Genomic DNA, 23,030 nt, shown 5'->3' with positions numbered 1-23,030 from the left:
CGCCTGACGGTTACGTCACTTCCTGGGCGGAGGAGGCTGAGTGGTGCAGTGAGGGACAAACAAAAGGAGGCGCCGGAGGGGCGCAGCGGCCGGCGGCAGGACCGAGCGGCGGGGGCCCAGGGGCTACCCGCTGGGCGGCCGGGCGCGGCTGGCCCAGGTGAGTGGGTGGGATGGGGAAAGGAGCGCGAGCTGTCATCTCTCAGAATCCACTCCTTCACGCCCCCGGCCAGCTGCTCGGCCCCGGGTGCCCGGGGCAGCCCGGGCTCTGCCCTCTGGGGCCAGCTCCTTGGGGCCTCCCGCAGCAGTTCAGTTCTGCCTACGTCCGGGCTCCCCCAGCCCCCGGGTCTCCGGAGCCGCACCCTCTCCCCGGTGCCGCGGCGCGCGAGCCCCCTCCCAGGCACCCCGTGCCTCCCTGCGCTCTACATACCGGGAGTTTCCGCCTCGGCTCCCCAGGTCCCCTTGTCATCCCCTGGGTTCCCCCATATCCTTACCCCTCCACACACACACTCCCCCCTTCATAGAGGTTCCACCTCTGGGCTCTCTCCTTTCCAGCTCTTTTTCGTTTTCAAAGGTTCTTTTCTCCTGGGCTCCCGGACCCCTCCCTCCTCATGATCCGGCGGGAACAGTGCCCCGACTTGGGGACAGGATCTTTGGCTCAGCTTTTGGGGCCTGTCTGGCTTGGGGTTCCTGGGAAGACCAGTCCAGCCCCGGAGTCTGCCTGTATCCTGTGCATCCAGATGGGCCTGGGGGCCAGATCTAATTAGGTCCGGGCTGGTCCCGCTATGGCTGGGTGAGCTGGAGGTCCAGCAGAGTTGGCTCCCAGGCGAAAGGAGCATAGCCTCTGGTCCTTAAGGTTCCTGATGCTGCTGCTCCTTTTGTTGTCTGCTTTGACTGCTTCTTTCCTTTGGTCTGGACTGAAGTGAACCACGATTAGGCTGGTTCTCAGCTGATGCAACTGCTGCCTTTTTTGGAAAGGAAAGATGGTTGGGGGGTGTCCAGCAGCCTCCTCCTGGTGGAGACTTGGCTGAAAGGGTGGGGCTGTCATTCCCCTGACCTACCACTTCCCCTGGCCTACCCCAAGAAGCTTTTTGAGGATGAGGAGGGAGAGAGCTTGGCGAGGGAAAGGGAATTTGGTCTTAAATTGTGGAACAGGGATTTGGGGGAGCCGAAAGCCTCCCACGGGCCTCTCCCACCTTTTCCATTAGGAGTCCCTATAACCCCTGCCAAAGTGTATCCTGCCCTCTGAGTAGACAGACAGACTGAGGGCGGGAGGAGGAGGTCTGCTGTTGGTGATACTTTCTGTAGAGGGAATGGAGGAGTGGGAGTTCATTCAGAGGGACTGGGCAGTGCCCGTGGCTCAGTCACATTGGCATTGCCTTCTCGAAGGTCAAGACTTCATCTGGCTCATGAAGGGAGGCAAGGACAGGTGACTTGTACAGAAGGACTGGCTTTAGGAGATATGTTGGGGGGATGAATGACATAGCCTCTGCCTCCCAGTCTTCCTAGTTTGGGAGATTCTTTGGGGTTCGGTCTAGAGCCCTTCTGCCTTCCAGGGACTGTAGGGCACAGAACAGGGTCCCAAGAAATGTCTGTGACTTCCGCCTGGAACTCAACCAGATGCTTTTGTAGTCCATCCCTTGGGCACACCCACTAGAAAGCAGTTTTCTCTGCAGACTTTGGCCTTGCTGGACAGTGGGGGCTCCTGAGGGTTGCCCCAGTAGGTAGAACTCAGGGAGGGGGCTGGGCCTTGGGTTGTTGCCTGGCCTGGACTTCGCCAGTAGGAGCTGGAGGAAAGGAATCAGCCTGATTCCTGACTCCCTTTTCTGAGAGTGGAGATGATTCCAAGGTTTTACATGAGGACATGGAGGCACAAGCAAATGGGTCTAAGGCCTCATGAGGAGTGAGGCGGGATGGATGTGGGACCCTAGGGCCCAGCACACCATCTCTGCATTCCTTGATCCCATCGTTCATTCACTCAACCATCCTTTAGTAAGTGTCTGACCTGGTCCAGAAATGGTGCTAGGAGAACACAGTCCCTGGCCTCCTCTGAGCTGTAGTCTGGGAGAGGCAGACAGGAAAACATCGATACAGCTTAATAATAGAAGTATTACAGAGGCAGCCCAAAGGAAAGAGGCATCATCTCTGGGTGAATATGTAGGGGGTAGTCACTGTGTGTTTCCTGGAAGAGGAAGGACTAGAAGAATCAGTGACGGGCTGTCCAGTGGCCTGAATTCTGTTTCTGGATCTGCCACAAGCAAGTGACTGGACTGCCCTGTGGGTATCCCCATCCTTGCCGAGGAGCGCGGGGCCGGGGCAGAGGCTGGCTTACATGGCCCCTGTGCCTTCACAGCTCTAGGTGCTTTTGTGCCTAGTTGCCGTCACCCTGTATGGGACTGCTGGGTCTCCTCGTGAGGCTGGAGACTGTCTTCTGCTTCTTTCCTCCCGGCACAGTGCCTAGCACTGAGTAGGTGTGATAAGTGCTCAGTGGCATGAACGGTTGAAAGGCTCCACAATCCCTCTTAGAACCCGTCAAGTCTCATTGTATGTCTGCAGTCCCCCCGCCCCCCACACCCCTTTCTGCTAACTCCTGCTTATCCTTTGGCCTTCCCTGGTGGCTGGGCCACACGCCCAGCTCTTGGCTGATTTAGATGCTTCCCCACTACCCCTCTTGTAGTCTCATCACTTCTCTGCCTACCCTGCTAACTTGTCTTGTTCACTCGTGAACAGTTCTGAGCAGAGTGCTGGCATGTAGTAGACACGCACTACATGCTTCTTGACTGATAGATGATGGTTGGGTTTTGTGTTAGAGTCGAAGTCACGTGTCAGGGCTGAGGATTTGTCTTTGCCTGGATCCGGCTCACCCTGCTATAGTGTATCTCTCTCCACTTCCCACCTCCAGACCTGGACCTAGCCAGGCCGAACCACCGTGCATTCTCGGGATGTCATGTTCTTTCCCCTCCAGGCAAACACGTGCTGTGTCTTCTGCCTGGAATGCCCTTTCTCCAACTTCTTTTCCTCAGCAGTCAACTCAGGCAGCGCCTTTTTCAGACAGCCTTCCTTGACCCCGCCAGTCTGGGACTAGTGTTTCTTCCATGTTCCCCTAGCTTCTGGATCCCCCAGCAGAGCCCTGGGCTCTCAGGAGCAAACTGTAACTCTTGACTTGGCATCTCCCCAGTAGACTGATTCTCAATTTTCACCCCAGAGCCCAGTGGAGGGCCTGGCACCGAGCAGGCCCTCAGACAATGTTGGCAGCACAGCAGGTAACTGTGATAGTCACACATCCCCGCTGACAGTAGCTCTTGCTTCCTCATAGGGAGGCAGCTTCCATGGAGCGAAAGGAATGCCAGGACCCCGCCCAGACAGACGTGGGCCAGCCTCGGCACCGACAGCCAACACGCAGATAGCAGAGCCGTTCTCAGGGTAAGCACTGGGCCTCTCTCCCTCCAGGCCAGCCATGGCCTCCACTCAGATGCCTTCTCAGACTGGGGAGCAAAGGGCAGTGTCTCTGTCTCTTCTCACTGTAGGTCCAGGGCATCTAGGGCAGAGGTAGCAGAAGGCAGAATGCTTTTTGCGTCTCCCGACTCCGTGGCCAGCCGAGGAGTGTGTGGTTGCTGTACTCTTCGAATGCCAATGTTTTAAGTTTCATTCCCAGCCTCTGTTTTCTCTCCTTCAGGCCAGATCTTGTCAGCGTGGGTGGTTGTGAATGCTGTCTCGTGACCACACATCCCAAGGTGTGTTCCATGGAATGCCAGTTTCTTTGGCCACCATGGGAAACAACTTCTGGTCTTTGCCGTGGGACTTTTCAGAGCCTTGAATGCGTTGAAGTGAGCATGACGAGTCTCTGGGATGGAGCTAGCAAGTCGTGTTTTTCCCGCACTTATTTGATCACATGGATGGATGTCTTTAGAGACTGGGGTTCCTTGGTCCGTGCTTTGGAAAACGGTCCCCAAAGGCAGGAGAGCGCAGTGGATAGGGCCAACACTTTGTAGTCAGACCCGGGTTTGAGTTCCAGCTGTCTGGTGCTCCATCAGTGACTGTGGAGCCTCCACTATACCTCTCTGTGCCTCTGTTTCCTCGTCGATAAAAAGAAGATACTATTACCACCTTATCTCTCTTTAGAATATTTTGAAGACTGAGTATGTTGATACAGGGAGGGCACTTAGAGCATGTGTTCCAGGGTGCGTTCCCTAATCATAGGTGTGCGTGTAGACCGCTTTACCGTTTGTAAAACACCCTTATCTGTGATCTCCTTTGATCATTTGAGGAACCGCACAGTGGCCTTCATCCACCATTTTTATGGAAACTGAGGTTCGGAGGAAGCAACTTACCCAAACTCAGAGGGGAGGCAGGGACATGGGACTTGAACCTGACCCTGGAATCCTGAGCCTGTGCTCTGTGCTCAAAGGCTCCCTGCATCTACCTCCCACCTCAGCTTTTAAGGCAGGCCTGGCCCTCCCCAGCCTGGATTTTAAAAGAAATAGTGATCTTATTAATTTTTTCATAATCACCAACATAGTTGCATGTTCGTTATGTTTTTATAATGTTTCGGTTTTAATGTCATATAGAAAGTGAAAGTCTCCCATGATCCTCATTTCCAGAGATGTGAATACATCTTTCCACGTGTATTATTATTATTTGTTTATTTATCCCAAATCAAGCCCTGTTACAGCTGCTGGTTCACAGCTTGCTCTTGCTTCATTTAATAGTTCCCCCCGGACCTCTTTCTCAGGTGAGGGGACATCTGTGAGTATGTGCCCGGTCAGAAAGTCCTGACGCCCTCCTGCCCTCCCACCCCCATGTCGCCTCTCCTTCACCATGCTGGGGTTTGTGAGCAGCGGAGGAGGTGGGAAATGCCTAGTGTGTGATTTTGTTGACTCTCCTGTTTATTGGGACAAGGTCAGCAAATCCGGGCCCTGCCCTGTAGGAGTTTCCTGTTGGTTTTGAGGAACTCTGTCCTGCCCAGAGGCGAGGTCTGAGCTGGAGTCTCTGGCCAGTGATGAGCAGGAAGCAGCAGAGCCAACTTATCTGAGATCAGAATTCCTCCTCCAATTCCTCCTCCGTGCCAGGGACAGTGTGGAGGGGACGGCATGGGCCGGCGGGAGAGGGCTGGCCTTCAGGTTTGGGCCTCCCTGTCTGCCTGAGGTAGGGGTCAGGTTGGGGGATTGAGGGGACACACGCGAGTTGTTGCGTTTGTCTGAGTCTGGCCCTGACTCAGTTTACCCTGGCAGGAACCCCTTGCAATGCTCCTTTTGGGTTTTCACCTTGAGGATGGGCAGGTGAGAAGAAGGTGGGGGAACTGCCTTGGGACCTGGGGCTAAAGATGCTCTTTCGGGACACACACGACCTCAGGGTGGGTTTCGGCAGGGGCAGCCCAGTTTCATGGAGCCCGGGGAGTGGTTTGGCAGGATCAAGCTGGGGATGAGGTGCGGGCCCGCCGTCTCCCTCCCCCGGCGGGTTCTCAGGCTGCTGGCCTGACCCCCCCTCACTCCGTGTTTCTCCCCGTCTTCCTCTCCCTGGACTCTTCCCTTTCCTCTGAGACACTTCTGGCAGCGAGCCCCGGGAGCTGGCCGCTCCGCCTTGTCCCTCCTTCCAGCAGCAGGGCCTTCGTGTCCCGTGGTCATCCTCAGTGGTTGCAGTCTGAGCGCTTGGCAGTGTGCCAGGTCACTACATACATCTGCCACCTTACCTGCCTCCTATGTGAGGTAGATGCATCTTCAGGTCAGGAGACCAAGGCTCAGAGGGACAAGGGCTCTTTCCCAAAGTTGTACAACTTAGTGGCAAAGTCAGGACTCGAACCTGGGTCTGTTTGCCTTGGCAGCCCATGCTTTTATTCCACTTTCCACTTTTCTTTTTCTCTGGTTCTCTGGCTTCGGGGTACTTCAGAGTCCCCTGGGAGCCGGTTTAAAATGCCGTTTCTCCCGGGCCCACCACCGCAGGCCTGCTGTCTGAGCCTTGAGGCTGCGCCCAGGGGTCTGCACTTTGAAGAAGCTCCCCAGGCTGGTGGTCTGCAGGCCACACCGGGAAAAGCTGACCAGGGCAGCTCTTTCAGCCCTGGTCCCTCCCTCTGGTGACAGAGTCCCACTGCCACCAGAAACAATGCCCTTGCTGTAGAAACTGGCTGAGATCCCCTCAGGACCAGGGGACATTTGGGGGCGGGGACATTTGACCTTTCATCATCAAGGATGTGTAGGGCTGAGGTTTCTAGAATAGCTTTTACTCCCAGCCACAAACATTCCTGCTATCTCTCCTGATGTGTTTCTATCGCATCTCATAGCAAGTTCTACATTTAAACATCTCTTGAGGTCTTAAAACCCTCAAAATCAAATAGATGGCTGCAGTAGAGTCTCCTGCCTGGAGCGCTGCTCCACCGGAGTAGAAGTCGTAAAATTCCACGGCTCTCACGCGCCACCTGCACATTCTGAGAGGCACCGCTGCCAGACGCAGGCCCTCTGACAGAGTCGGTGTGTTGACAGATGTGCAGACTAGGGATGGGGCGGCGTGGGAATCCCACACTTCACATCCCCCAGCTGTGCCCCGGGTCAGCATCCCAGGGGACAGCACCCTTCCAGCCCAGAGAGCTGGGCAACAGGCATCTCACCCGAGGCCAGGCGCTCTCAGTCCCAGTCTCCTGGGATCTCAGCGGAAGGTGCGTCTGCAGCCTCCATTGGGTGCTCCTGCCCACATGTATAACCCGTCCAGGAAGGCAGTGCTGGTGTTCACAGCCGATCAAGACACCTCTGTAAGGCCCCTCTGCCCCCATAGGCCCAGACCCCAAGCTGGGCTCCTTTCCAAAGTTGCCTTAAAGCTGCACCTGAGAGACCAGGGGCATCTGAGCGTGGCCTGCTAGGGTTCCCTGCAGAGACTTTGTTTCCATGCTCCCTTAGGAAAGGGGGTCTTGTCCTGGGAAGCATCCCCAGGGGTCTGGGTGCCTGGGTAGACTCAGGGACCTGCTTGTCTTTGAGGTGGATGGGCACGCTGGAAAGTCAGATGTGGGCTGATCTTTTCCACTCTCTAGCTTTGTGGCCCTAGGCAGGACACTTATCCTCTGTGGGCCTCAGACTTCACACACGCAAAGGGACTGATAAAGCCGACTATCATAATGAGAGCAGCTAACATCCCAGAGCCTTGCCGTGTAGCAGGCACTGGGCCAGAACTTTCTGTGGACTCAGTCCTTGCTGCCGTACCACGAAGAACAGACTCATCAGCCCATTTTACGGATGAGGAAACCAGAGCCCTGTGAGGTGAATTGACTTTCCTGAGGTCGTACACAGGAGCCACCTTACTGGTTTGCGTAAAGGGTGGGAGGTGAAGCCCAGGAAGTGCTGGGTACAAAGTCAGTCACCTGCAGCAGTAACGCCAGCCTGGCTGGGTCGGGGGCAAGCCCTCACTTGAGCTTGGCCTCTTGCTCCTGTGTGTTCGGCTCATAGTGGAGGAAGTCCCAAGTGGATATCTTTCACCTGTCACCCTTTACCCTGGAAGGCAGGCCCTGTCCTTGCAAGTTTGCAGGAGGATGAGCTTGTTTGGGAGGCCCAGCCCAAGTGCGAGAGGAGTTTGGAACTGAAACTCGTTCCCCTCCCCCGCAGCCTGGACTGTCTCCCCTCTGCCTTTCCCTGGGAAGTGAGGGTGTGCCCTTCTACACAGGGAGAGTACTGTGCCAGGCGGTGCCCCCAGCCACTGACTCACTCCAGCTGGGTGTGGGGGCCTGGAGGGCAATGCCCTGCACTTGGATTGGTGGGGGCCGTGTACACCAGATGACGAGGTCACCTCCTCCCTCTCCTGGCTCTGGGACCAGAATTGGTCTGGGGAGCTGACCGAGGAGCAGATTCACAGGCCCAGAGCCCTTCTGGGACAAGGCCAGTGACCCAGTGTCTTCCTGGGGCCTCTTGGGAATGACCCTGCCCCCTTCCTTGGGAGAGTGTTGGAGGGAAAGCCTTCCCAACTGTGGTACGGGTGGAGGAGGGGGACCGCCAGCCTCCCTGTCCCCTCCTGCCTGGGAAGTCTTCCCAGCTCCTCTGGGCTTTAACAAAAAGCTCTCTGTGCCCTGTTTACCCACTGCCTTGCCTGCTGCCACCACTCAGGTGTGGACGCCAAATCTCTGGAGGCTGTACTGGGGGCTGGTGCATGCTGGGTGGTCTCCCTCTGGAACTGAGGGGTAGCATGTCATTTCTTGAACTCCTTTTCCCTCTGTGAGAAGCATCGGGAAGAAATCAACAACAGGAACCAGGCTTGACACCTATGGAGTGGCCCTGTGAGCAGAATGCCAGCTCTCCACCATCAGCCTTTCCTGGGGGCCTGAGCCGGGAAGGTCTTCAGAATTATGGCCATGTGAGTCCCTGGAGGTTCCCAGGGGACTCTTGAGTGTCTGGTCTGTGCCACAGGTGTTTGTGCTTGAGGCTTAACCCTCACCTGGGTGTCTTCCCCCCAAATTCCAGAAAGGTTTTCTGCCATGGCAGCTAGGTTGTAACTATAGCGTGTCTTCCTCTGTGCCAGACATTGGATTCACACAACACACGTTGTCTTATTTTTGATTCTCACAATAAGCCTCTCTCTGAGAGAGGTGTCGTAATAATCTCCATTTACAGTTGAGGAAACCAAGGCTCAGAGAGGAAAAGTCGTTGGTCTGAGCTCTTCCCCTTAGGCGTTGCTTTGCTGCAGTGAGGACTCTGTCCTGTTGAAGTGTCTGCTCCCTGGGTAGGGCAGGCAGGAGTGGGCAAACCTTCCAGCATAGTAAACTTACAGTCTTAGTAAACTTACAGTCATATTAAACTTATACTCGTAAACTTACAGTCTTCAGAAGCCACACAGGAAGGAAGGCCTTTTGGCTTTTCCCCAAGCATTTTTCTCTACTTATAAAAGTACCAAATTTATATGGTAGAAAAATGTGTCTGGTAGGCAACCCTCTACCATCTTACCCATCCTCAGATTTAGCCACATATAGTTATGGCTCCCCAGATTTTTCTATGCATATAGTAATGAGGTTGTTACTGGTATAGTTTTTTAAAACAACAGAAACATACTTTTCCCCTCTAATTTTTTAATTTTAAAATATAGATAACAGAAAATTTACCACCTTAACCATTTTTAAGAGTACAGTTCGGTGGCATTAAGTTACATTCACATCGTTGTGCAACCATCACCACCATCCAACTCCAGAACTTTCTCATCTTCTCAAACTGGAACTGTCCCTGTTAAACACTCACTCCCCATTTTCCCTTCCCTCAGCTTCCAGCACCCACCATTCTCCTCTCTGTCTCTATGAATTTGACAGCTCTAGGGACCTCATATCAGTGGAATTGTACTGTACTTGTCTTTTTGTGCCTAGCTGCTTTTACAGATCATACATTTTATATACTGGTCAGCATCTCTTTTTTGAAATTCCTTAATATGCTTGGACATCTCTTGGGTCACTGGGTACAAATCTGTGAGGTAGGTAGCATCATTCTCATTTTAAAGTTGCAAGAACAGAGGCTTGGGCCAAATAATTTGCTTGGGGTCATGAAATTGTTTCATGCTAGAGCTGAATCTGAACCAGTGTCTCCCCAACTCTGAGGTTCTTGTGCTTAGTACTCCCTGAGATCTGCCTGCCCCCGAGGGGAGGATGGGGCTCTCTGTGTTATTTATCTGATGCCCCAGAGACAGGGATGCTCCAGCCCTGCCGCAGAAACCTGGGCCGGCTTCTCCCCACCTGTGCCCGCCGTGCTCCGGAAAGGGTCCGGCTGCACCCTCCCCACTTCCACATCTCCCTGGGGGGCAGGGCAGATCAGGAAGGTGATGATGCGCCTGCAGGATCTTTAGAGATCACAGGTGCTGCTGCAGCAGGTCAGTTGGAAGGAGCTGAATCTGCTGCCCTGGCAACCGGTCCAGTAGCTGCTGCTTCCAGCTGAGCCTGGCAGGTGTGAGGACCAGAGGGAGGGCCAGCCAGCAGGGATAGAAATGGATGATTATTTTGGTAAATTTTGTATGGAATAATTGAAGCACACAGAAAAGTATAAACCTGGAACAAATATCTTTGTATCCAGGACTCAGCTTTGTCAGACCTTAATTTTTGCAATAATTGCTTCAGATTCTCTCATTATTTCAGGCACAATTGAAACCTCTTCCCCAATCCCCAATCTTCCTCTCTAGGTGAAATTATTACCTTGATTTTGGAGCTTTTCATGCAGGTTTTTGTACTTTTACTACACTTGGTTATATATGTTGTAGAAAAGCTTATTTAATGTCTGTATTATTCTACAGCTTCTTTTCAGCTCAGCACTGTTTTTGAGGTCTGTCCATGTTGATACATGTAGCTATGCTTTCCTTTTCCATTGTATAGTTACAGCAACTTATTCTTTCCCCCTTGACGGATGTTTAGGTTGTTGCTGAATTTCTGCTATTAGGAAAACAACTCTTCAGTGAGCCTTCCCGTCAGTGGCTTCACGTGTGTGTGTAAAGCAGCTCTCCAAGATCTATAACTCAGAGAAATTGCTGGATTGTGGGACCCCTGTACCCTAACTCGGCCTCTGAGAATTCAACATTTTTGCCATCCGCAGGGGACTGAAATGGGAGCTGATTGTTTTAATTTGCATACCCTGATCAGTAATGAGATTAAGAATTAATTGATACATTGATTTCCATTTGTACTTTTTTTCCTATTCATGTATTTGGCCGTTTTCCCCTTCTAGGTTGTCTGTTTCTTATGTTTGTAGGAGTTTTGTATTTGTTCTGGATGTTAATCCTTCGGTGGTTTATATGCATTGCAGATATCTCCTCCAAGTACTGGACTCTTAACTTGTTTATTACTATAGCCTTTGATGTCATACATTTTAGCTTTAACGTGGTCAACGTATCAGTCTTTTCCTATAGAGGTTTGCACTCTTTGTCATTAGTCCTTCCCTGTCTTAAAGACATTAAGATGGTCTCAGATTTTTCTTTAAACATTTTCAAGTTTTGCCTTAGGTCTTTAATTTATCGGAATTAAGTAATTTTCATGGGAGGAGGTCGCTGAGGCGACCTGGTCTATAGCACCTGGTCTTCCTAGGTGGTCTCCCATCCAAGTACTAACCAGGCCTGACCCTGCTTAGCTTCGGAGATCAGACAGGATCAGGCACGTTCAAGGTGGCATGGCCGTAGACTGGGGTTATGCTTTTTCCATGCAAATTTCTGAGTGCCAGTCCTGTTAGTAGACCCCCATTCTTCCCCTCTGACCTGCAAAGCCAACTCTGTCAGGTTTAAGTTTCCAGAAATTTGGGAGGCCGTTTCTAGGCTCACTCTTCTGTTTCTCTATTCCCCATCTATCCCCACACCAACACCACAGTGTCTGAATTCCTGTGGCTTTGTAGCGAGTCTTAATACCTGATGGGGTATCTCCTCCCACCTTATTCTTCCAAATTGTCAGCTATTCTTGATCCTTTGGAATAGTGATTTTTAAAATCATTTTCCTTAATTACCTGAGTAACATATGCTCATAATAGAAAATGGAGGTAAGTTTGGAGTGAAGAGGTTATAAACACAGTCTAATCTTACTACCAAAATGTTTGAATATGTATGTATGTATTTAACATAAAAAAACTTATTGAGGAACGGTTACTCTACTACAGTTTTGTTACCTACTTTTTGCATTTGACATACTTTGGAGGTCTTCTCATGTCATCAAGTGTTTGGATAACTTGTTTTCATTATTTCATAATATTCTATCATCTGATTAGATAAGTACTTAACCGGTTAGTCACCCAGTAATAGGCATCTGGATCGTTTCTAATTTTCCCGGGGCATAAATAACATTGTGGAACATTCTTGTAACCGAGTCTTTGTTCTAGAGTCTTACGCAGCCAGTTGCCATCCTCCCTGGTACCACCTCTCCTTCCTGGGCTTGGCCCAGTTCAGTGAACCTTTATTCCACTGTCTGTATTACAAGCTCTGCACAAGGGCTGGGATGAGTCTGGAGTGTCACTGTCCAGCGGGGCTCCCAGCCTCCCCACCCGACCCCTCAATGGCCTCGTGCCCTCTCTGCCTCCCGAGCTTCCTCTGGCGCAGACAGGGTCTCCCACCTCGAAGGTGGGCATTAATCCCTGATCTCTAGGAGGGCCCAGTCTCCAGCTTAAAGCGATGCACGTGTTCTGGAGGAAGGCGAGTTAGCTGGACCAGAGCTCAGAGGACAGCGGGGCACAGTGCCTCTTAGTTTTCTCTCAGCTGCCCTGATTTCAGCCCTTAGTCTCTGTCCTCTATCCAGGGTACTCTCCAGATTCTCCATCTCCTGAGGCAGAGAGACCTGACCTGACCCAGCTCCCTATCGCCCTCCCGAAATCACCCTCTTAAAGCTGCAAAAGAACACCTGGTCCCCACCCCCGAAGGCCATTTTTTCTTTTCTTTTGAGGCCGTATTTATTTTAAATTGTATACTCTTTTCCAATCACAGAGATAATGCGTGCTGGTAAAAAGCGCAGTTTCCTTTCATTCTGCCTCCTGTTCCCACTCTAAGAGGGAGCCCCTCCCCACCCTGCACGGAATGTTGGTCAAGGGTTTATCAAAATGGGATTATATTTATTCATTATTCCGGATCTTGCTTTTTTTTCCAAAATGACATTACACACAGAGCTACATAATTCCATTGAAAAGGCCTCGTTGCATTCTAGTGGCTTCTTTAACGTACCAGGATGTGCTGTTGCATGCCCACTGTGTGCGGGCTCTGCCTAACTCTGCCCCTGCCAGGTGTCTGTGAGCCCATGGATGGTTTTCCTCTTTCCATTTCTGTCCTCCATGCTTTGGTTCTGTGCATGTTTATTCATTCATCATGAGTCTGTTGAAGTCAGGATTGCCCTGGGGGGCCAGGCCCTTGTCTGTTTTAGCCCCATTCCACAGACAGGGGAACTGAAGTCCAGAAAGGTAAAGTCATCTGCCCAATGTCACTCCACTACTGAGTGGCAGAGCTCAGAATGGCCCCAGCATCTCCCTAGCTCTAAGCTCACCTTACTGCCATTGGGGCTTACTATCCACCTGTCCAGGGTCCCCCACAAGTGGTTTGGGAAATGCCATGTGATAATCCCGTGCTTGCCAGCGCATATGTTACCTCCCCTACTTGATGGATGGAGAAAGCAAGGTGCCAAGAGGGGAAGGCATCCTAGCTCTTGGTCAGCGCCCCACTCCCCTGCTGGCTGTAGGAATGAATGGCCAGGATAAGGGGGTATCTGGTCCACAGCCAGAGCCCTGCCCTCTGGCTGGGGGTGAGCCGTAGTCAGTACAGTGGGAGGCATCCGGGGCGGGCAGAGGCAGAGGCGTGGGGTCACATACCCTTTGGCACCTGGAATTAGCTCTTTTACACAATGTGGGCACAGCTATGACAGTTCTCTGCTCCCTTCCAGTCAGGGAAACAGACCCTGGCGGAGAGGCCATTCCACGCCTCTGCTAGGAGGAAGTGCTGGCCCTGGAGGGCTGAGTGCAGGGAGGAGATGAAAGTGCTGCCCTCAGGAAACGCCCTGGAAGGCCTTTCCATAGGTGCAAGAAAAAGTCCCCACTCACACGACTGCCCCTGCCCCTTCCGTGCCCTCTTGAAAGGCCTCTTAGAGGTGCCACTTGTCTGGGCTCCACTGCACCGCACGTCTGGGTGTGAAGGAAGCCTCTGTTACAGGCGGTGCGAAGTCGGCAGCTGACTTATCTCCCTGAGCCTCGGTTTCCCTGTCTATAAAATGGGCATGAGGAATATTATTCGGCCTTAAAAAGGAAGGAAGTTCTGACGCACGCGACAACACAGATGAACCTGAGGCTATTAAGTAAAATAAGCCAGACACAGAAGGACAAATATTGTGTGATTCTATGGATGTGAAGTACCTAGAGTTCTCAGGTTGATAGAAACAGAAAGTAGAATGGTGATTGTCAGGGACTGAGGGGAAGTCATTGTTTGATACGGACAGAGATTTGGTTTTGCGAGATGAAAAGCGCTCTAGTGATGGGGGTGGTGATGGTTGCACGACAATGTGAACGTACTTAATGCTACAGAACTATACACCTGAAAGCAGGTGAATTTTCTGTTGTATGTATTTTACCACCATAAAACAAATATGAGAAAAAAAAACAGGCACCAAAACAATGTGCTCCTCCTGGGCTTGTGAGACTTCTGGGCTTGGCTTTTAGTCGTCAGTGTCAGAATGAGGAGCTGCTGTAACTGGGGTGGGGGGGCTTAGGTGTTTAGTCACCCTGAGTCACCCAGCTCCTGGGGCGGGTCCCTGCACTGGCACTCCCTACCTGTGGGGGCTCTGTCGCCTCCTCCAGGGCCTTCGGGGTTGAGCAACTTCCTCCCTTTGCCGCTGCAGCCTAGTGAGCCCCAGTCCATCTGAAACTGAGGCTTCCCCGCCCCCCTGTTGCACCCTGCGGCCCGTGCCCACTTTGGCCCTACCCCCCTCTCAGGCGCTCTCTTGAGACCCTCTGAGTTTATTGAGCACCCACTGTGTGCTGAAGACTCCTATCCCTAAAGAGCACCTCGTCTCTCCCAGGTGACAGGAGGTCGAAGAGAGTTGACACCAGCCAAAACTGACTGCCCGCCCCTCTCTGTAGAGTGCTGTAGCAGCATGCAACCCCATGGGCTCTTCCCAGCAGCCCCGTGAGGCTACCTGCCACTGTGTCTGTGCAGAGCCCGAGGCTGAAAGCCCGTGAGGAGCTTGCCCACGGCCCACCTTCTTGGAGTGCTTCCCAGCAGGAAGCTGGCATCCATCTCTCCTGCTGTAGCCACAGCTACTTCTGCCCACACGTGGGTCCAGTTATTCTGTCCCTCCCACTCCTTCCCACGTGCTCACTGGACCGAGAGGCCCTGAGGTGGGAGACACAGCTTGGTCACTTTTATTGCCCCTATAGGACCAAGCCAGGGGCTGAGCAGGGTTCAGGATGTGCTTCGAGACCAGGTGTTGGGGGTGTAGTCAGGGTAAGAGCCAGGCATGCCAGGACAGAACGGACCGGGCTGTTTCCCGCCTCTCTTAGCCTTGAGTGTCCTCACCTGGAAACGAAGTGGTGAACAATTCCCACGGAACCCGGAGTCAGGAAGGCAACATGCGCAAAGCTCGGACAGCAGGGCCCAGAGGCACCGCCTCACTGTGAGACTGGGTGTTCTCCAGGCCCCTGACACACCACTCCCCCTCCGAAACTGAGGTTGCGACCACATCCTGCCCCTGTGGTAAACTGCCCCCAGCCTCCATGCCTGGCATCCTGCCGTGGCGCACTCATTCCGGACTCTCCAGGGCAGGCCGTCACAGGCCCTCAGGCCCTCTCCTTCCCCCACCTCCCTTCCGGTCCTCAGATGTGGGGCGCCTGCCTGGATGTGGACTTGGGGAGCCAGGAAGGGAGGGACGAGTGTCTGGGTGTCTCTCGGCTGGACACCAGCCGCGTGATTCAGCCGGCCCTCCCCTGGAGTGCCACTTTCCCAGGTGTGTGGGTGGTGTGAGGAGCCAGCTGCTCATTAGAGGGCCCAGGCCTTCCTGTGGGGCGGGGGCGCTGCCCCTGGCCTGTGCATCCTGGCCTCACCAGGAGAGCCGACCCTGGGTCGGAGCCACCCCAGGGCAGTGGTGGTGTCTGCTGGCCCTGCGGTGACCTGAGCTCTGGGAACCTTGGGGAGCGGGGAAGCTGCACTCTGCAGCTCACTCCACTTCTCTGGTACCACTGGCTTGGGGGCCTCTGGGCAAGTGGACAGCAAGGCCACACGGTGGGGAGGTGGGGGGATAGGCCGGGCCTTGGTCTCGGCTCTGCCCTCAGTAGCAGAGTGACGTTGGGCAGGTGACTTCAGCTCTCTGAGCCTTAGTTTTCCCCATCTGTGGAATGGGGCCCAAGATAGGTCTTACATGTAGGCATCGAAGGGGACTCCATGGTGAAGACTAGCCTGGTGCCTGACACACATTCATCTCAAGAAGCCGGATTCCCTCACAGAGTCCTGGTTTGCTTTTCTCCTGTCCTCTCTGCCCATCTCACAGTGCCCGGGAAGGGCGGGAAGGGCAGTTTGAGACCCTGCTTTATGAAGAGTTCATTACTATTGTCACTTATATTATCAAAAATATAGGTGGCCCAGTCCCAAAACCTGGGCACCCTTGTTCCTCTCCCAAGAGAAACAGACCCATTTGTCAAAACATAGGTATTTAAACATTGGTTTAAAATCTAGGTTAGAAAATAGTGTGTAAAGTAAAGTCACAATTTGATTTAAAAATATATACATACAGAAAGGACTGGAAGGTTATTACTCATTGAAAAATTAATGGCGAGTAACCCTAGGTAGTGTTTTTACAGAGGGTTTCAATTTTGTCCTTATGCTTTTTAAGGACAAAAAAATTTCCCAGGCGTTATTCTGTGAACATCTAGTACCTTTTCTATCTCGTGACATCTTACAGACAATGCTCTATAAGAGCAATGCACCTTGGCAGGGCCACCACGGACGGACGGATCCCTTCCCCACGTTCATGTTATTGCACATCTCCTGCATGTCACTGGCTAAGTTTCCTGAAGGTGGCTTCTTATCCAGCGTTTCCCAAACTTGGCCAATCATTAGTGTCACCGAAGTCACATGTTAAAAAATCAGATTCTCCGGCTCTACCTGACACCTGTCGAACTGAACTCTCCGGGGGGAGGAGCTGCTGCTGCCCGTTTTTAATTTCCTTACGCACACGTGGATGTACACAGCCAGGGGTGATTTCACATAAATACATACTTGCGATCGTGTCATCCAGCTTTAGGCGGAGAACGGTCCTGTTCTCTTGTCCTCTCCCTCGGCCACCTCCCCAAGGAGCCTGTCATTACACCTACTGTGTGTGTGTGTGTCCTTCGGTTTCCCCCAGTGCTCCCAGAATCCTGTATGGACATAACTACATGCACACACGTAGGAGTTGGTAATCCTGTTTGTTTTACAAAAGTGAGTTCATGTTAAGTCCTTCTTTCTGCATTTGGCTTTTCTCACACTTCACAGAAGTCCTTTCAGGTCACCGGCACAGCTTTGTGGCGGCTGGTTTCGCGTGAACTGGGCATTTTCAATAAGCCCCCTGGTCAGCCTGATCGTTAAGAGGCTGGGGTCTAGATAGGAATTCCCGAATGCTCTTGCTGGAATGTGGGAGGCCTCTGTCAGGCCGAACTGGCGATCTGTCAGCGTGGGCCCTGACCTTGTGCTGTCCTCCTGTCTGTTAAATGGGGAGGCTGTCTGCCTTCCCCCACAGCTGGTGGCCACATGGTTTCTAGAGAAAGGCCGATTTTGAGGGCCACCCATGAGTGGCAAAGCTGACTCCCAGGTAGACTTGAGGTGGAATTTTAGACATGTCCACTGTCCCCTTCCTCTGACACCCTGGATCTCAGAAAGCCAGGCCACCCTGCGGTAACCCCCCTCCTGTGGGTCCCTTTCAGGTTGAACCATGATTCCGGTGACAGAGCTCCGCTACTTTGCGGACACGCAGCCAGCGTACCGGATCCTGAAACCGTGGTGGGACGTGTTCACCGACTACATCTCCATCGTCATGCTGATGATCGCGGTCTTTGGGGGCACGCTGCAGGTCACCCAGGACAAGATGATCTGCCTGCCTTGTAAGTGGGTCACCAAGGATTCCTGCAACGACTCGTTCCGGGGCTGGGTGGCCCCTGGCCCAGAGCCCACCTACCCCAACTCCACGATCCTGTCCGCTCCTGACACGGGCCCCACAGGCATCAAATACGACCTGGATCGGCACCAGTACAACTACGTGGATGCCGTGTGCTACGAGAACCGCCTGCACTGGTTTGCCAAGTACTTCCCCTACCTGGTGCTTCTGCACACGCTCATCTTCCTGGCCTGCAGCAACTTCTGGTTCAAGTTCCCGCGCACCAGCTCGAAGCTGGAGCACTTTGTGTCTATCCTGCTCAAGTGCTTCGACTCGCCCTGGACCACGCGGGCCCTGTCGGAGACAGTGGTGGAGGAGAGCGACCCCAAGCCGGCCTTCAGCAAGATGAATGGCTCCATGGACAAGAAGTCATCCACAGTCAGCGAGGACGTTGAGGCCACCGTGCCCATGCTGCAGCGGACCAAGTCTCGGATCGAGCAGGGCATCGTGGACCGCTCGGAGACGGGCGTGTTGGACAAGAAGGAGGGGGAGCAGGCCAAGGCGCTGTTTGAGAAAGTAAAGAAGTTCCGGACCCATGTGGAGGAGGGGGACATCGTGTACCGCCTCTACATGCGGCAGACCATCATCAAGGTCATCAAGTTCATCCTCATCATCTGCTACACTGTCTACTACGTGCACAACATCAAGTTCGACGTGGACTGCACCGTGGACATCGAGAGCCTGACGGGCTACCGCACCTACCGGTGTGCCCACCCCCTGGCCACGCTTTTCAAGATCCTGGCGTCCTTCTACATCAGCCTGGTCATCTTCTACGGCCTCATCTGCATGTACACACTGTGGTGGATGCTGCGGCGCTCCCTCAAGAAGTACTCGTTCGAGTCTATCCGCGAGGAGAGCAGCTACAGCGACATCCCCGACGTCAAGAACGACTTCGCCTTCATGCTGCACCTCATCGATCAGTATGACCCGCTCTACTCGAAGCGCTTTGCCGTCTTCCTGTCGGAGGTGAGTGAGAATAAGCTGCGGCAGCTGAACCTCAACAACGAGTGGACACTGGACAAGCTGCGGCAGCGGCTCACCAAGAACGCGCAAGACAAGCTGGAGCTGCACCTCTTCATGCTCAGCGGCATCCCCGACACCGTGTTCGACCTGGTCGAGCTGGAGGTGCTGAAGCTCGAGCTGATCCCAGACGTGACCATCCCGCCCAGCATCGCCCAGCTCACGGGCCTCAAGGAGCTGTGGCTGTACCACACGGCGGCCAAGATCGAGGCGCCCGCCCTGGCCTTCCTGCGCGAGAACCTGCGGGCGCTGCACATTAAGTTCACGGACATCAAGGAGATCCCGCTGTGGATCTATAGCCTGAAGACGCTGGAGGAGCTGCACCTGACGGGCAACCTGAGCGCCGAGAACAACCGCTACATCGTCATCGACGGGCTGCGCGAGCTCAAGCGCCTCAAGGTGCTGCGGCTCAAGAGCAACCTGAGCAAGCTGCCGCAGGTGGTCACGGACGTGGGCGTGCACCTGCAGAAGCTGTCCATCAACAACGAGGGCACCAAGCTCATCGTCCTCAACAGCCTCAAGAAGATGGTGAACCTGACAGAGCTGGAGCTGATCCGCTGCGACCTGGAGCGGATCCCCCACTCCATCTTCAGCCTCCACAACCTACAGGAGATCGACCTCAAGGACAACAATCTCAAGACCATCGAGGAGATCATCAGCTTCCAGCACCTGCACCGCCTCACCTGCCTTAAGCTGTGGTACAACCACATCGCCTACATCCCCATCCAGATCGGCAACCTCACCAACCTCGAGCGCCTGTACCTGAACCGCAACAAGATCGAGAAGATCCCCCCCCAGCTCTTCTACTGCCGCAAGCTGCGCTACCTGGACCTCAGCCACAACAACCTGACCTTCCTCCCCGCCGACATTGGCCTCCTACAGAACCTCCAGAATCTGGCTGTCACGGCCAACCGGGTGAGTGGCCCAGCCGTGGCTCCACACGCAGGCTGGAGGGCGGGCAGGCCGGCAGGCCGGCCATGGCTCGGGGTGGGGGTGCTCAGGAGGCCCACTGTCTCGGGACCTCACCTCTGGTCCCCAGAACTGCCCAGAAGGAGCTTGTTAAAGTACAGATTTCCCTGGGGCCCTGAATCAGGGTGTCGGGCTGGGAGCCTGTCTCCGCCACAGAATGCTGCAGGGTTCTGCCAGGAGGGGTGGTGTTGTCAGGTGGGGCCTGTCCCCAAGGTCCCCTAACAGGGGTTCCTCGTGGGCAGGGATGTGCAGGGGCAGGAGGTCCAAGGCCTGTGGTCCTCTCATTCTCCTGGGGCTGGGTTAGGGGAGGTGGGACTTAGCCTGGAGCTGGCAGTACCTTTTTCAGCTTGTCCAGGGCCAGATTTAGAGCTGGAGGACCAATCTGGGTTCACTGGGGACAGACACTGTGTGGAGGCTGCCGCCCACTGAGGTGGAGCCAAACCGTCTCCACAACTCCTAGTACCGCTCTCCCTACTCCCCTCTGCGTTTGGGGGTGGTGGAGAGCAGAGTTAGACTTAGTTGGAGCTGCATTATCTCTGGAGAGGAAATCGTTGCAAACCGTTGAGGACTGGCAGTGTGGGAGGCCACACCCTAGAGGCACCCTCGAGACTGTTGGCGGTCCCTACGTGGTGGTGCCTGTGCACCAGCCCTTAGCCTGGCCTGGAAAAGCCCCCACCCAAGGGCCTGTTCACAGAGGCAGGCGGGTGGAGTTGAGAGAGGGTGTTCCTGTGGCTTTGTGGTCTGGCCTCTGCAGTGGAGACAAAGCCACAGCTGCTGGCGAGACCTGCCTCTGCCCACCCCTGCTGGGGACCTGCAGGGAGGTTGACATTGGAAGAAACGGGTCTTCCCTACACCCGCTTTCAGGGCGGAGACTCGCAGTGAGGTGAGTGGTGATAGAAGTCCATGGCCAAGGGCTGGAGACCGAGGAGGGCCCCGATTCAGCCACTGCCTCTGCCCTCCGTCACAGGCAGCGGTATGGAGCAGCCCTGTCGGTCACAGAGCACGTACTCTGTGTCAGCCCCGTTAGGTCACAGTTCTCCCAGCATCCTGTTGAGTCCTCCAGAAGCCCCTGTAATGCCCCTACCCAGGAAAGGACACTCCTTCTTCATTGTCACTTAGATCGGAGAGTCCTGGCATGCCAGACCTCGGACCAATTAGAAGCCCCCCTCCTCTCCTCCCATAAGCCTCTGGCTGCAAACCAACCTTTGTCCTCCGTATATCAGAGATGGTGACAAATCCTGTTCCCTTTCCGCAAATTAGTACTGTGTGTGCGTGTAAGAGTGAATGAGGGAGAAGGTCAGACCCCAGGCTGTTTCACTCTGGAGAATCTATGCCCAGAGCCTGGGACAGGCCCACTGATCAAGAAAATTGGACTCTTGGGGAGAAGTCATGTTTGGAGAGCACCAAAAAAACCCAGCCCCTTCTTTAGTATGTGTCGGGGGACCAAGTGGCTCCCCCAGAGCACAGATTGCCCCTGGAGTTGGGTCAACATGGTCATCCCATGACCCTTTGGACCACCTGTTCTGTGTGGCACCAGTGATTGATGGACCCTCCTACCAGGGGGAGGGTGTGGCCAGCCTCCAGCCTGGCTCTGTCCTGTCCCCCATTTGCACTCTTCACCCCAAGCATGCCTGTTAGGTCATGCCTGTCAACTGAGGTCACCCCTCAGGAAAGGAGCTGGTGACAGGCAGGCATGCAGTCTTCAGGAAGGAGACCCTCTAACACCCTGTTTTTGCACTGCTTAATCACATCCTGTCCCCGCCCCCTGGAATGCAGAGGCCTTATAGGGTAAATAGCTCCCTTGGGCCAGTCCTAGCCAGGCTCCTCCTTTTAAGCTGGAGGGCTCTGCTTCCTCCCTGTGTGGCCTGATGGTTCTTTGCAGGCCACCTTGGCCTGCAGGTAGACAGGCCTGGGTGGGTATGGCCCAGCTCAGGCCCTTGACTCTTTTCCCAGCTTTATACTCATGCTAAGGAATACCTTGACAAGGAGGCATTATTTGTCTACTCATTCATTCATTCGGCAAATGTTTTCTGAGCACTCCTATGGTGGAATGAGGTGCTAGGGACACAGGGACAGACAAGGCCCATGGGCTGCCCATCTTGAGCTCACCGTCTTATGGAGAAAGACAAATGATCAACAATTAGCACAGTGTGACAAGAGCTACGCTGGGGCATCAAGCTCCTGGGAGTAGCCTCAACTCAGACTAACCCAGGCCGATGGGCCTCCTAAGTTGAGTAGCATCAACTCAGGCTAACCCAGGCCGATGGACCTCCTGGAGGAAGGGACATTTTACCTGGCCCTGAAGGACGAGGAAGAGTTAGCCGGATGAGAAGAAAGAGAGAGTCTAGTAGCTTTTTCCAGGAGTAACTGAATGTGGCTGGCGGCAGGGAGGAGCACTGAGCACCCCTGGAATTCAGACCTCTCCCTGAGGGCAGGGGCCAGGCCGTTTACCAGGGCTGGCAGGAGCATCACATTCTTCCACTCCTGTTTGGATGCTTGTGTCTTTATTTCCTGTCCATTCCCCAGGCAAGGCTATAAACTGTCACGACAAAGACCTTTCATTCAATGCCTGACGTGTAGCAAATGTTCACCGGATTCCTGCTGACCGCATGGATGGAAGAGCGAGCTGACTTGCAGTTTAGGGAGGCCGATCTTGCTGCAGAATGAGGGAGTGGGCCGGAGGGGGCAAGACGAGCGGTCAGGAGCTGACGGAGACCTGTGTGCAGCAGCGCGGGCAGAGGTGTGCCTGCACTGGCAAAGGCTGCCAGGGATGGGGGACACGGGTGGGCTTCAGGGAGACTGGAGGTAGGACCCACAGAATGTGGGTTGAGTTGGATGGAGGAGGGAGGCAGTGGTCTGGGTGACTCCAAGTTTCTCATTTGGCTGCCTGGGTAGATGGAGGGTCATGGAGGATGCTGAAGGGGGCCTGGGTTTTTGGAGAGGAGAGGGTGGGTGTGCCCCCTCTTTTCCAGGCACCATATTAAGTCAGCCTGAAGCTCGGGGTGTCATCACCACAGGGCTGATGGGTGAGGAGAGGTCCTTGATAAGATCACCAGGGAGAGGATGGAGGGTGAAGGAAGGAAGTCTGGCTTGATCCTTTGGGATGGGCGGCTGAAGAGCAAGGCCAGGCGGGAGTGTGTGGGTGCATGTGCGTGGGGTCTCCTGAGAATGGGGTCGGGTCCGGTGGATTAGGAGTGACAGTTGGTGGCTTTGGCCAGACAGTTTCAAGAGCGAATGGGGGCAGAAGCTGGATCACAGTGGGCCAAGGAGAGATGGCCTCTTTCCAGGTGGTTTGTCGGGAAGGTTGGAGAATGATGGAGCAGCCCAGAGGCTCCTGGGAGGGTTGTCTTTTTACAAAGCTCAGGGAAACTTGAGGCCTGATTGGGGAGCCACTGAGGTCCCTGAGTGGGTGGGAGAGAGTGAGACTGAGGGCGATGGGAAAGGACTTCAAGCCTTCAGCGGCCAAGTG

The 23,030-nt window shown here is 54.1% G+C and overlaps 1 protein-coding gene and 1 pseudogene across 2 annotated transcripts in view; one reads left to right on the top strand and one right to left on the bottom strand.

Moving 5' to 3' along the window:
• The first annotated feature begins 22 nt into the window (after positions 1–22).
• LRRC8A (leucine rich repeat containing 8 VRAC subunit A) overlaps positions 23–23,030 on the top strand; it is a 26,922-nt gene continuing 3,914 nt past the window's right edge. The window contains exons 1-3 of one of the 2 annotated variants that reach the window (XM_011364153.2): positions 23–157; positions 3,314–3,420; positions 17,343–19,507. In XM_011364153.2, the coding sequence (XP_011362455.1) occupies positions 17,351–19,507 (2,157 nt within the window). In that variant the 5' untranslated portion in view covers positions 23–157; positions 3,314–3,420; positions 17,343–17,350. Of the gene's footprint in view, positions 158–250; positions 765–3,313; positions 3,421–17,342; positions 19,508–23,030 lie in introns of those variants that run through there. The other variant, XM_023532986.1, reaches the window with a different exon arrangement.
• On the bottom strand, positions 10,996–11,114 carry LOC111742486 (annotated as a pseudogene).

Source organism: Pteropus vampyrus, unplaced genomic scaffold (assembly GCF_000151845.1).
Source record: "Pteropus vampyrus isolate Shadow unplaced genomic scaffold, Pvam_2.0 Scaffold95, whole genome shotgun sequence".
Classification (NCBI taxonomy): domain Eukaryota; kingdom Metazoa; phylum Chordata; class Mammalia; order Chiroptera; family Pteropodidae; genus Pteropus; species Pteropus vampyrus.
Note: the sequence above shows the minus strand (reverse complement) of the source record. Positions and strands in the feature narration are given on the sequence as shown.